The sequence below is a fragment of the Rhinolophus sinicus genome, linkage group LG11 (assembly GCF_036562045.2).
Source record: "Rhinolophus sinicus isolate RSC01 linkage group LG11, ASM3656204v1, whole genome shotgun sequence".
Taxonomy (NCBI): Eukaryota; Metazoa; Chordata; class Mammalia; order Chiroptera; family Rhinolophidae; genus Rhinolophus; species Rhinolophus sinicus.
In genome coordinates this window covers 32,007,635-32,021,253 of record NC_133760.1, presented here as the reverse complement: position 1 = coordinate 32,021,253, position 13,619 = coordinate 32,007,635, and the positions used below count along the sequence as shown (strand labels likewise).

Sequence of the window (13,619 nt, the reverse complement as noted above, 5' to 3'; positions counted from 1 at the left end):
CAGTTCCAGGCTCTTGGTCAACTGGCTTCCTTAGAGACAAGAAGCATTAATGAACGAGTAATTTAAACCTGGCTGTGATTATTTTTGATGGCCTCTATTTTGGATGGTCTCACTTCTTTCTCTTTCTGGTTTTTACTACTGGTTCACCCCAAGGTTTCAAAAATGCCAGCATTCCTTCGCTCTGCCCTTCAAATTTTGTTTTCTGAAGATTCAACAAAGCTCTTTGTGGCATCAAATCAAGGGTCTCTACATGTCATTCGGCTCTTGGAAGGAAGCTTCAAGCACCTGCATACTTTCCAGCCTCAGTCAGGTAGGAATTTGCTAACTGGCCATGAGAGAGAATTTTCAGTCTCTGATGTATCTTTTTTTTTCTTTTAAACCTCATTCATTGTTACGGGTTCACTAATGCTTTTCTCCGCCCTGCAAACATTCACTCATATGTTTGCAATTTAAAGTAGGAGGAGATATCTAGCACATGAAAACGCTTGATGAGATCCTCACACCTACTCTTTTCTCACTGGGCTTTTGATTCCTTATTTGGAGCCAGAGAAGTTTCATCACCCTTAGTAGTGTTTCTGTTAGCAAGAAGAAAGTCAAAGTCATTTGTAACCCTGGCACTCAGAAATGACTACTATTAATATTTTTGTGTATTTCCAGTATATGTTTGTACATAGGTATTTTATGGACATGTTTGTTTTCTTATTCAGGTGTAATTACCTCACAAATACCAAAGGAAAAGGAGAAAAATCCCACTAGTTAGAAAGAAAATTAAAGATTTTTAAAAATTTATTTAATTTATTTTTTTATAATTTAAAACGTTTTTCAAGTATAGGTGGCATATGATATTATATTGGTTTCCAGTCTACAACACAGTGGTTAGACATTTATATAACTTATGATGTGATCACCCTGATAAATCTAGTACCCATCTGACATCATACATAGTTACTATAATATTATTGACTGTATTCCCTATGCTGTACTTTACATCCCCATGGCTATTTTGTAACTACCAATTTGTACTTCTTAATCCCTTCCCCCTTTGCACCCATACCCACAAACCCCTTCCCATGAGGCAACCATCAAAATGTTCTCTGCATCTATGAGTTTGTTTCTGTTTTGTGTGTTTATTTTGTTCTTTAGAGTCCACATATAAGTGAAATCATGGCATTTATTTTTCTCTGTCTGACTTACTCAACTCAGCACAATAGGTTCATCTATGTTGCTGCAGATGGCAAAATTTTTATGGCTGTGTAATATTCCATTGCATATATATACCACCTCTTCTTCATCCATTTGTCCATTGATGGACACTCAGGTTGCCTCCGTATCTTGGCTGTTGTAAACAATGATGCAATGAACATTTAGATGTACATGTTCCTTCCAAGTAGTGTTTTGGGTTTCTTTGGATAAATACCCAGAAGTGGGATTACTGGGTCCTTTTTCTCTTGTTATAGCTTTTGTTTTAAAGTCAATTTTGTCTGATAATAAGTATTGCTACCCGTTTTTTTTTTCTTCCTTCATTTCCATTTTCTTGAAGTATCTTTGTCCATCCTTTTACTACTGTCGGTCTGTATGTCTTTCAATCTGAAGTGAGTCCCTTGTAGGCAGCATATGTAAGGGTCTTCTTTTTTCTTACTCATTCAGCTACCCTATGTCTTTTTTTTTTTTCAGGTTTGTTTGTTTTTATTTTTTATTAGACAGTGCACACTGTCTTGATTGGAACATTTAATCCATTTACATTTAAATGTAATTGTGGATAGCTGTGTAGTTATTGCCATTTTATTATTCATATTTTCTATTTTTTATTTTCTCCTTAAAGAAGTGCCTTTAACATTCCTTGTAATACTGGTTTGTTGATGATGAACTCCTTTAGCTTTTTTTTGTCTGGGAAACTCTTTATCTGTCTGATTCTAAATGATACCTTTGTCGGGTAGGATACCTTTGGTTGTAGCCCCTAGGTTTTCATCACTTTGAATATTTCACGCCAATCCCTTCTGGCCTTCATAGTTTCTGTTGAGAAATCAGCTGACAGTCTTATGAGAACTCCTTTGTAAGTTACTAACTGCTTTTGTCTTCTTTTAAAATTTTCTGTTTGTCTTTAACCTTTGGCATTTTAATTACTATGGGTCTTGGTGTGGGCCTCTTTGGATTCATCACGTTTGGGACTCTGCGCTTCCTGGGCTTGTATGCCTGTTTCCTTCAGGCTAGGGAAGTTTTCTGTCATTATTTCTTCAGATTTTTCAGTTCCTTGCTCTCTCTCTTCTTCTGGTACCTCTGTTATGTGTATATTGGTACACTTGATGTTGTCCCATAGGCCCCTTAAACTATCCTCATTTTTTTTTTTAAAGATTTTATTGGGGAAGGGGAACAGGACTTCATTGGGGAACAGTATGTACTTCCAGGACTTTTTTCCAAGTCAAGTTGTTGTCGTTTCAGTCTTAGTTGTGGAGGACGCAGCTCAGCTCCAGGTCCAGTTGCCGTTGCTAGTTGCAGGGGGCACAGCCCACCATCCCTTGCGGGAGTCGAACAGGAAACCTTGTGGTTGAGAGGACGCACTCCAACCGACTGAGCCATCTGGGAGCTCAGCAGCAGCTCAGCTCAAGGTGCTGTGTTCAATTTTAGTTGCAGGGGGCGCTGCCTACCATCCCTTGCGGGACTCGAGGAATCGAACTGGCAACCTTGTGGTTGAGAGCCTGCGCTCCAACCAACTGAGCCATCGGGAGGCAGCTCAGCTCAAGGTGCCATGTTCAATCTTAGTTGCAGGGGGCGGAGCCCGCCATCCCTTGCGGGACTTGAGGAATTGAACTGGCAACCTTGTGGTTGAGAGCCCACTGGCCCATGTGGGAATCGAACTGGCAGCCTTCGGAGTTAGGAGCACAGAGCTCCAACCACCTGAGCCACCGGGGCGGCCCCTATCCTCATTTTTTTTTTATTCTTTGCTCTTGTTGCTGTTCTGATTGGGTGTTTTCTGCTACCTTATCTTTTAAATTACTATTCGATCTTCTGCTTCATCTAATCTGTTGATTGCCTCTAATGTATTCTTTATTTCAGTTATTGTATTTTTCATTTCTGATTGGTTCTTTTTTATGTTTTCTATCTCCATTTTTATGTTTCCTATTTCTTTGTTGAAGTTCTCATTGAGATCATTGAGCATCCATATAATCAGTGTTTCGAATTCTGCATCTGGTAGATTGTGTTCATTTTGTTTGTTTCTCTTTCTGGAACTTAGTTCTGTTCTTTCATTTGGGACATGTTTTTTTGTCTCCCCATTTTGGCTGCCTCCCTGTTTATGTTTCTATGTATTAGATAGAGCTGCTATATCTCCTGGTCTTAGTAGAGTGGCCTTATGTAGTAGGTATCCTGTGGGACCAGTGGCACTGTCTCCCTGGTCACCCGAGCAAAGTGCTCCAGGTGTTCTTTGTGTGGGTTGTGTGTACCTTCTTGTAATTGAGCCTTGGTTGCTGTTTGCATGTTAATGGGAGGGATTGACCCTCAGGCTGATTGGTTGTGAGGACTGGCTGGGATTATAGTGGAGGAGCTGTTGTGCAGGGGCTGACCCTACAGAGCAGGATTCACTTTAGCAGGGCTCTAGTGCCTGCACAGTCTATTCTTTGGGTGTGTCATTTGTGGAGGTGGTTGGGTGGTACTCTGGTGTGGTGTGAGGCTGGCCACTGGGTGTGTTGGTTCTGGGGCCTCTTGGGAGGGGATCTGTTGCCCGCCAACCTGTTCCCTGCCCAGGGCCATTTGGTGTGAGCTGCAAAGTGATCTGCAGATGGTTGCCAGTGTGCTGGACTTGGAGGTGCCTGAGAGAGCCTAAGCTGGGAATCGAGGCTGGCTGCTGATAGTGTTGGGCTTGGGGTTGCCTAATAAGAGGTACCGGGCATGCCAAGGCCAGATGCTACTTGCTTTGGGCTTGTGAACCTTTGAGAGATTTTAGGAAATCTACTGCAGCATGAGCCAAAACAGGCCATTTATACAGGAAAGCCACTGGAAGCATCTTGGGTGGGTCCACAAGTTGCGTGAGGTGGGGTCTCAGGGAATCACCAGGGTGAGGTGATTGATTGGTGTTAGCCAGCTTGATGGAGACTCAGATATCTTTTTGGTTGTTTTTATCAAGATGAACTTATACATACAGTTTCATTATCTGTCATATAATGTTCATGACCATTTTTCCATGTTCTTTGAGAACATGAGTATGCGTGAATGAGTGACTGTATAGCTCACTTGCTGAGTTAATTATTGAGGACTTAGTACCCAGTTTACGTTAGATACTTCCCTTGTGCCTTTACCGTCTCCCTTGCCCTGGATTATAGTGGCTTCACTGTCATTTAGACTCCATCAGCATGGAAAATCAACTTTTAACTCTCACTGTTTGTAAGCTGCTACAGAAGCATTCAGGAAATGAAACATACAAGTTAGGAATCAGCTAAAGTAAACCACCAGTTTTTATTGAGTATCTGTATATGTTTTTATTATAAAACTTAGACTTCTTATCTTGCATTTAGCATACCCCTTAAAATTGGGTTCTACATTATGTATATAATTTTATTTTTTCCTCTTCTCTCATCTCACTTCCCCCTTATAATCAAGCTAGTTTCTTCACAGCCCTCTAACCTGTGTATTTCAGTCCTTGTTACTTAGCTCACGTTCTCTAATCCTTCTCTACCCACCTCACCCATCCTTTAGCATCTGGTTTATGCCTTGTTTTAAGCTTTTTTATTGTTTGGGGGTGTTATGTGCAGTACATATTTTGGCACATAGCATCACTATGAATTTTTTTCTTTTTTAAAAATTTTTATTAAATTTCTTGGGGTGACATTGGTTAGTAAAATTATGTAGCTTTCAAGTGGACATTTATAATACATCATCTGTATATTGCATTGTGTGTTCACTAGACAGAGTATATGATTTTTATGCCACATGAGTCTTCATGTTGCCAGTTTGGTTTAAAGTCCCTTGATGACAAAGATGCCTCATCTGTGCCCATGCTCCCTTAGTGCTAAATATACAGCAGGCACCTAGTAAATTAAAGGTATGCTTCAAGCCAGTTGAATTGGCTGTTTGTCCATAACTTGGATGAAAAATTATTTGTTAGGAAAGGAGTTTGAAACAAAGTATAGATTTTAGTGGTTGCTGTTACCCTAAGTCTTTCTCATAGTAGGTAGGGTCTCACTCAAGCCTGAGCAAGTGATACCTTCAGGTTTATCTTTCTGGCTCCTCTTTAACATGAAGGATGGCTAATTAAATGAAAGTAATAAACAGATTAACTTATCTAGAACTTATTTGCAAAATTATCAAGAAATTATCCCATCAGTAATTTAAAACTGAGGGTTTGATTGGCTTTTGCCATCATCTCCAGGGCAGGGCTGGCTGTGGACACTGATGTAACTGTTGCTCCCTCCTCACAGGGACCGTGGAGTCCATGTGCCTTTTGGCAGTCAGTCCCGATGGGAATTGGCTTGCTGCGTCAGGCACCAGTGCTGGAGTCCACGTGTACGACGTAAAACGTCTAAAGGTGAGCTTTGAGTTTAATCGTAGCAAACAGGAGGACGTTAACCCTGCAATTACAAGACTCGAGGCCGATTGGTATGGCCTGGAAAATTACTAGGCTTTTGTTTTGTTTTCTATCCAAGAATTTTTCCTGTTTTACTTGTTTAGAATCCAAAAGCTATAATCTGTCACGTTAAAATCAGTCAATGGGGACAGTGAAACCATTCGTGCACAGAAATTTGAAATTAAGTATTTATGGGTGATGAATCCACATCCAGGTTGTTTCTGTATTTTGGAGAGGAAAATCCTGATTTACCCAATGAATAGTTAGACATAATAACAATTTTTAATAGCTTGCCTTGTAATCTCAAGGTATTTTTAAAATTAAACAGAACCAGAAATTTGACAAAGGAGTAGCAGGAAAATATTTTTCACTAATCAGTCATGGTACTGTCATTCACACATGGCATCACTAATGATTCCTTACAAGTCCTCATCTTCATCATAAAAGTCAGATAAGGACTACCCAAAACTTACAATAAGCAGTAAAAGTTCATAGACCAATATCAAACTGCAACATTTAACTACAACATGGGTTTGCCTACTAACTACACAACTTAATCTTTATTGCACGGTAGCAAGAGCATATACTGCTTGCTCTTTGAGCCTTGCCTGGCATTTAAAAGCGTTCTGCTGTAGTGGTGCACGTGCCTTGCAATCATACATAAATGTCCATGGCTAGGCATTGATTTCTTTTAAATCCAGTGTAGAGCTATAGAGTCTCTGTTTGGTGACATGTTTATGAGCAGATCACACGGATGTCACATAGACTCGCCTTTTATGTCTGATATTTCTTCCCAGCTTCACTGCACAGTCCCTGCTTACAATTTCCCTGTGACTGCTCTGGCCATCGCCCCCAATACGAACAACCTGGTCATCGCTCATTCTGACCAGCAGGTAAGAGATTCCAGTGCTTTCTAATTCTTTCCTGCTGGATGGTAACTTAGAAATTGAGATAATGACAATTTTGGAAGACCCTTTCTTTGAAAGTACTGGATGACACCAAGATAGTTTTCTCCTGTATGAGGTAAAGCTTCAGTGTTATAGCCTGGGTACATCATGGGCCAGTAATTGCCATTGGCACAATGGAATGGTGAAGCATTGAGATTCTAGAGTAAAGAGGTACAAGGAGGAGGAATTTTGAAATACTCGTTTTACTGATTGTTTTTAGACTAGCGATGACATGGACTCAAGTGTTAGACTGGATATGAGACAGAATAAGATTTTGAGAGTTGAAAGTGACTAAAAGATCATATAATTAACCTTTACTTTGCAGATGAGGAAATCAGGCCATAGTAAAATCAGGTACCTAATATCAGTCAAAATTAGCGCTTGGTCTACTGCTTTTTTCCATACCAAGTTGTAAGAAGATTATAAGAAGATTTGTCAAATAACTGAACTACAGAACACATTATGAAATTATCAGTATTTACTGATCTTCATCTGTACAGTGGGCATAATAATACCTTCCTCACTGAGCTGTTGGAAAGAAGAAATGTGATCTGAGAAGCACATTTAAGTAAACTGCTAGACAAAGGATGCTTGCTACTTTGATTAGCAGTTTTTACACACACACATATGCACACAGACACATTCTGTCCAAAAAAATGAAATCTCTCATTTCAGTTTCATAGATTTGTATCCTTAACCAAAGACTGAAAGATCAGTGAAGCCATGTCCTTGTCATTGTCACACATAACGATTATGTCCAACTGATGCCTTTTACTGGCAGCTGGTCCCCTAAGTGCTTCAGTTGTTAAAACTGGTGGGAAATTTTTTAGTACCCATTAGATTAGCAAAGATCAATAGAGTTAATAATGCACAGTGCTGTGAGGTTATAGAGAAACAGCACTTCATACATTACGTAAATTAGTATGATTCCTTTAGAGGACATTTTGGCATTATCTAAAAAAATTTTTAATGCACATAGTGTTTGATTCAGAAGTTCTGATTCTAAAAGTTCTTTCTACAGATAATATGCTTTCAGTTGTGCAAAAGGGCATCAATACAGAGATAATCATTGCAGCCTTGTTTGTAGTAGCTAAAGATTAGAAATAACCTAAATGTCCAGTAAACAAATTAGATAAGTAAATCATGGTACATCCAAAAAGTGAGTGGATTATTGTATGTTCTTCAAAGGCGATGTGAGTTATGTATATATAAATATTGATATGGTCAGTCTCCATGGTACAATGCTACACAAAAAAAGCAACTTACAGAACAAGTGTGTCATATGCATAAAACATCTCTGAAAAGATATAAACCAGAAATAGCAGGTTACTTTTGTCTTGGGGAAAAGAGATGTCAAGATTGCAGAGTGGACTTTCATTGTAAACCTTTCTATGCTGTTTGAATTATTTATTCCATAATTTACCTTACTTTTTTTTTATTATTATTAAAAAAAATAGTGAGAAAGTGTAAGGCTGAATACAATACAGTCAAGGTTTGTATATGTATTTTCTGGTTTGGAATGAGGGATGCTCTTCAGGTCTTTCTGGGTACCAGCCTGCATTTCCACCGTATCATATCCTTCCTCAGATATTTGAATACAGCATCCCAGACAAACAGTATACAGAGTGGAGTCGGACTGTGCAGAAGCAGGGCTTCCATCACCTTTGGCTCCAAAGGGATACTCCCATCACACACATCAGTTTTCATCCCAAGAGACCGATGCACATTCTTGTCCACGATGCCTACATGTTCTGTATCATCGACAAGTCATTGGTGAGTTCCTCGCCACTGTCACCTGTACTGTCACTGAATCTTCTTTACTTAAGAATCTTCAAGTTCTAAGAGTAACAAGTATAATAAGTTAGATGAAGGAGACCCAGAATAAAGGTTCCTGTTACATTCTTTGGAGGAGAGGAGCTTTCGTTTTGCAGATTTCCTCATTTTTATTTCCACGTTCATTAGGCTACCAGAGAAGAGGTGGGCCTTTGTTGCATTGGTTTTTGCTGATTTGACCATTTTTCTGCTTTGCTTGTGAGCACATAAACTTGAGGAGAGTGATTAGGTCAGTATTCAGAAGGTGACCGTCATGGGGTAATAACGTTGATACAGCTGAATCACTTCCACTTTTGCATCCCGAGTGACTGAATAGTGTGGTTTCATTAAAGGGCATACAGACCGGGCGTTTGACCACTTGTACCCCTTGTCTGAATGTACTGACACACTATCTGTAGGCTTGAGGAGTTGGTCTTAAAAAAAAGAACTCCAGCTATGAAAATTCCATTCTTCATGGCTGTGATTTAGGTGGGATGTGAGCAGTTTTTTCAGTTGTAGATTCCATCCTCTGCCAGCTGCTGTTTTGATTCACCGTAAATTTACATGTTTTTTTCTGGGTAGGAGCACTGTGACCTATGGCCATGCCTGTAATGCACTTTGGGCTCAGATTACAAGCAACACACTGTTTTGGTATATCTGTGAAGGTGGGGGCGGAAGGAACATGGAGGAAGCAGCAGATGGCTCTAAAGGAGGTGGACATAGTGATGTGTCACTGGAACTCTTCTCCTGGGCCCTGTGTCCTCTCGGTGTGGGAAGCAGAGCTGGCTGACAAGTGCTTTCTGCAGTTTGAGTAATACAGGAAGGACCCCTCCCACTGGCTTGCCTCTTTGTAACTCAGCCCAGATCGGCCCATATTTTTTCCCAAGCCCTAGTGATAAGTCCATCACTTCCTCTGGTTGGGTAGAGCTATTTCCCAAGGAAGTCAGAGATGAAATATCACTTGCTTGGCCAGAGGCCATCTCTCAAAGTGTCAGTGACATCAGTGGGGGTGGTTTGTGTTTTAGTTTCTCTGGGGGAGAACTTCAGTCACTTGGCCAGTCCACAAGCTGGTTGGGGGAGAGTCTAGGAAGCAGGGCCTGCATGAGCTGAGCTCCTGCGCATGCCAGTTTGTTCCTGTCACAAAGTGTTACTGATAAGACTGGCTAGAAGCCTCAGTTGGGCTCTTTGATCTTGCCGGCAGAGTACCGAGCTCTCTGCCTCACATTCCCACCCTCCACAGTATAGCTGCAAGAGTGACTGCAGCTCTCCTGAAGTAAGGAGTCATGAGGTAGTAAATGTATAATATGGTCGGATGATGGTATTTGCCTGAAAAAATCACTGTAGTCCTTTGTTCTGTAGAAGCCCAATAAAAATAATGATATAAACAGTATATCTTTGTCTTTTTAGCCTCTTCCAAATGACAAAACCTTACTGTACAATCCACTTCCTCCCACGAATGAATCAGATGTCATCAGGAGGCGCACAGCCCATGCCTTTAAAATGTCTAAGATATATAAGGTAAAACATCTTGCATGGTATTCTGGACAGTTGGTTTCTTGTGATCGCATCAAAATGTAGTAAGATACCAAAATGTAACGTTCGTTTTTCATGCAGAGGACCTAGTTTGGGGAGGCAAGGGACCTTTCTGAGGATGTGTGTCCCTTATGTCTGTATTTCATTGTTCTTGCCTCAGTATATTAGAGGCAGGCACATTATATAACCCAAATGAAATACATAGGTAATAAGAAATGATGTTGGAGCTCAGGTGGGGTCTTTGTGTTAAAGCTGGCTTTTAAATTTGATTTCTAGTTGGAGAATGTTCCACAAGATAAATTTCCAGCAAATGGAAGTCATTGACTCTGTCACGACTTTCCTTTCTGGGCTGGGCTTTTCACTGTATATAAAGCACATATCTGTTGAGCTTATGATACTCCACAACTATTTGTGCCACCTCAGGAGCTCCATATTCATGCTTCTCAGATTGGAGTTCCTGGGCATCCTGGAATATTTTCGCTTGTTTTTTAGAGGGTTGTGGTCTGTGACTTATTCAAGTATGGTTAGCTTCCTGATACATTTGAAACTTGCCGTTTATCCAAAGCCTTCAATTAACATTGATTTCTAAGAAATTAGATTTTCTGTACAGAGAAACATGAAAAATCTTGCTGAAGTCTTGTATGAATGAACTCAGTTAAAAGCTCCCAACCTTTCCAGCCATTTTGAGTCCTAGGGCAGGAAGGATTGTCAGAGATTTATATCCCTCCAACCTGATCTAAGCTAACCTTTTAGCTCCAGTTCATCTATTCAGGACTAGCCCTGGAGCCTAACTCCTAGTAGAATCATTCTGATCTCTCTACAGCCTCTACTCTTCATGGATCTTTTGGATGAAAGAACGCTAGTGGCAGTAGAACGGCCCCTGGATGACATCATTGCTCAGCTCCCACCACCCATCAAAAAGAAGAAATTTGGGACCTAGAACAGGACTGTCTGTGTCCTTCCTTGAACTGTTCTACCATGTTTTGTTTTCACAGATTATGATAATAAAACAAAGTTATTCTTTAGGACTAGTCATTATAAGTATTACCCTTCAAAATAATGGACAATAATTTCCCTTCATTGAATGAAAGTGAATGGAAATGCCAAGGTATTTGTAGTTGGGATAATGTTCTGTGTAGCTACAAATTCATCCAACTTTTTCAGGGTCCTCTTTGTTCTTTAGACCACAACCTCAGGGGAAAACACACACACACATGTGTGTATGTATACACACACACATATGTACACACACGTGTATGTGTATGTGTGGGTGTATATACGTGTGTATACATATATGTGTGTGTATGTGTATGTATATATGTAAAATAGTTATCCTCTATTTCCTAACACATGCCTGAGCCTTCAGAATGCTGATGACCTTCACTGTCTGCCTGCCCATAACCTATGCAAAGGTGTGGGGACCTGCCCAGCATTGCCCTAGAGGGCAGGGGAACCATGCTTGCTTACTAAAGGTAGCCTAACTACCAACAGCAATAATCAACCTATGTTTCAATGAAGAATTTTAACTGCAGTACTCCATCTGAAAAGCCTTAGACCTTTGGTAATCAGCTATTAATTTTATTTAAAAGGAAAATACAGGATATGGGATATCAGTCCCATTAACCCTCGTTTCACTTGTTACATGCCAGTTTCACAGGTTAAGGAAACATTGGGCATTTTATTAAGGAGTAGGAATGCAAGTGAGGACCAGGAAGCTGGCCTTGTATTTCACCTTTTCTATCCTCTTTTACTTGCTTTGACATTGTTATTTCCATTAGTGTTCTCAACTAACTAGTTTTAATGTGAGCTTTTACATTAGAACGTGAAGAACTGTACTTAACCTGAACTGAGCAGATAGATTTCTTTCCCATCTCAGTGGATGTATTCTGTTGCATGCCTGTGGAAACCCAGTATGTGTGGTTTTGTTTGTGTGTTTGTTGTGGGGATGGAAGGCTGTGGCATAGGCAGAGAAGTATGTGGGTTCCAATGACATGAGTTAAAGTGCCGGTGAAAAAACATTTTGCTAAGATGAACCCTACCCTTGAGTCTGGAAAGGGAAAATAACGGAGAATTTAAGGTAGATGTGTGGAGGAGAGGCAATAAGAAAGAAACAGAGCCCAATACTTCATAACGTACGGTACAGCCTATTTTAGATCCATTTGCTAAGCAGGAACAGATACAACAAGGTTTAGAATGGATACCACTTCTTGGACGCCACCTGTTTAGGTTTTTTACAGTGACGAGTAATTCAAACAAATAGCTGCCACTGTTGCGGTAGTCTCTGTAAAATAACTTAACTTTGCCCTTACTGGAATATATGTCCTTAGTGCCGCGTGTTCTCCCTTGTCGGCATTAGACTGGACTATTGCAACCTATCAGGAGACTGGAAGATAGATTCCTGCCCTTCCTAAGAGATGTTTTAGGTGTTCTTTTATGTGGTTGAAACCAAAGTTCAAGTCACTGGTCTACACTGAAAAGAAGCAGAGGAAGGCTAGGATGCCTTAAATATTGACTCTTGCTTTTCACTGACTATAGAGCTATAAATTAAGGGAATCTTTATTAACTGGACTCTTGTTTAAGACTTGATTTACTTAACCTTAAATATTCTGAAACTTCTGGATCATAGAGGGTGTAATTCTGACAGAAAGAGCTCACAGGTTGTCTGAGTGAAGAAGTAAAACTTCAGAAAGTAGAAAGCATTCCTTTGCAACATTTCCAGCCAGTGATTTGGATTTCCATAAATGGTATGGGAAGTAAGAGCTTTGGGCCTTGAAATTCTTCCTCAGTAGAGAACTTTGAATACAAAGGAAGCAGAAACTGATTGGGGCCAGTTAGAGGATTTGGGGGAAGGGAATGCAAAACAGTATTAAATAAGGGGATACTTCAGTGCACATGTTTTGGGGTGATTTTACTTTTGGGATTTGTATAACCTAAACACATTATGTTTCTGTTTCAGGCATTTTGCAGATTGCAGCTCATATTTGGGTTCTACAGAAAAAGTTTGATCTGAGATCAACCTAGGAAAAGTCTTTTTTTGCTAATCTGATTCAAATGCTTTAAAAATTCACATTTCGTATAGTAAGTTAGTTAGTAATCTGATCTCCAAATCGATAATGTACCCTTCACCATGGAGATTACAGCAAATTAGACTGGAATATTGGAAGAAAGCTAAAGCCATCTAGTTTGGAGTTTTTTAAGCTTTTTTTTTTAAGCATCAAAGCTTTTTTCAAATAGAACTTTATTCTGAACTGCAATACGTGCTATAGATAAAAGTGGAGCTGTTCTGGTTGTTGTGGGGAGGGATGGGAAGGAAGCAGGGTCTCTTTCTTTGTGAAGGACACTACGTGTTTCTTGGCCTTGTCTGTGTACTCATGGCAATGAGACCAAAAGGAGAAGAGGCGATCTTCCCATGGTCACATAACGATTTGTTAGAGGCCAAGGTGGCATTTTTAGTTACTCCCCCACTCTCTTGGTTATAGGAACCCACTCATAAATACAATTAGCAGGCATGGTATGCAAAAGATTTTCCATTTCACAGACAGCACGGGAGGTGTTTAAGCATTTCTTCCCCTGGATGAGCACTTGATTTAGCTATAATCTTGAGTTCTATGGACATTCTTGTGTGTAAACCATAGTGTTGTAATAAACAACCTAGTACCTTGTCAGCTAGTGCGCACATGGGGGTGTTTGTATAGGGTTAATTTCTGGGAGTGGAATTCCTAGCTCATATTGTACCCATTTTCTTTCACTTTTAGTGGCCCTTTGGAATG

The 13,619-nt window shown here is 40.1% G+C and overlaps 1 protein-coding gene across 4 annotated transcripts in view; it reads left to right on the top strand.

Annotated features, from left to right (window-relative positions):
* UTP4 (UTP4 small subunit processome component) overlaps nt 1-10,874 on the top strand; it is a 30,239-nt gene extending 19,365 nt beyond the window's left edge. For all 4 annotated transcript variants that reach the window (XM_019756799.2, XM_019756779.2, XM_019756789.2 and 1 more), the window contains exons 12-17: nt 154-310; nt 5,412-5,518; nt 6,355-6,450; nt 8,092-8,277; nt 9,724-9,834; nt 10,673-10,874. In XM_019756799.2, coding sequence (XP_019612358.2) covers nt 154-310; nt 5,412-5,518; nt 6,355-6,450; nt 8,092-8,277; nt 9,724-9,834; nt 10,673-10,789 — 774 coding nt within the window. In that variant the 3' untranslated portion in view covers nt 10,790-10,874. The remainder of the gene's footprint in view (nt 1-153; nt 311-5,411; nt 5,519-6,354; nt 6,451-8,091; nt 8,278-9,723; nt 9,835-10,672) is intronic.
* Nucleotides 10,875-13,619: the final 2,745 nt, after the last annotated feature.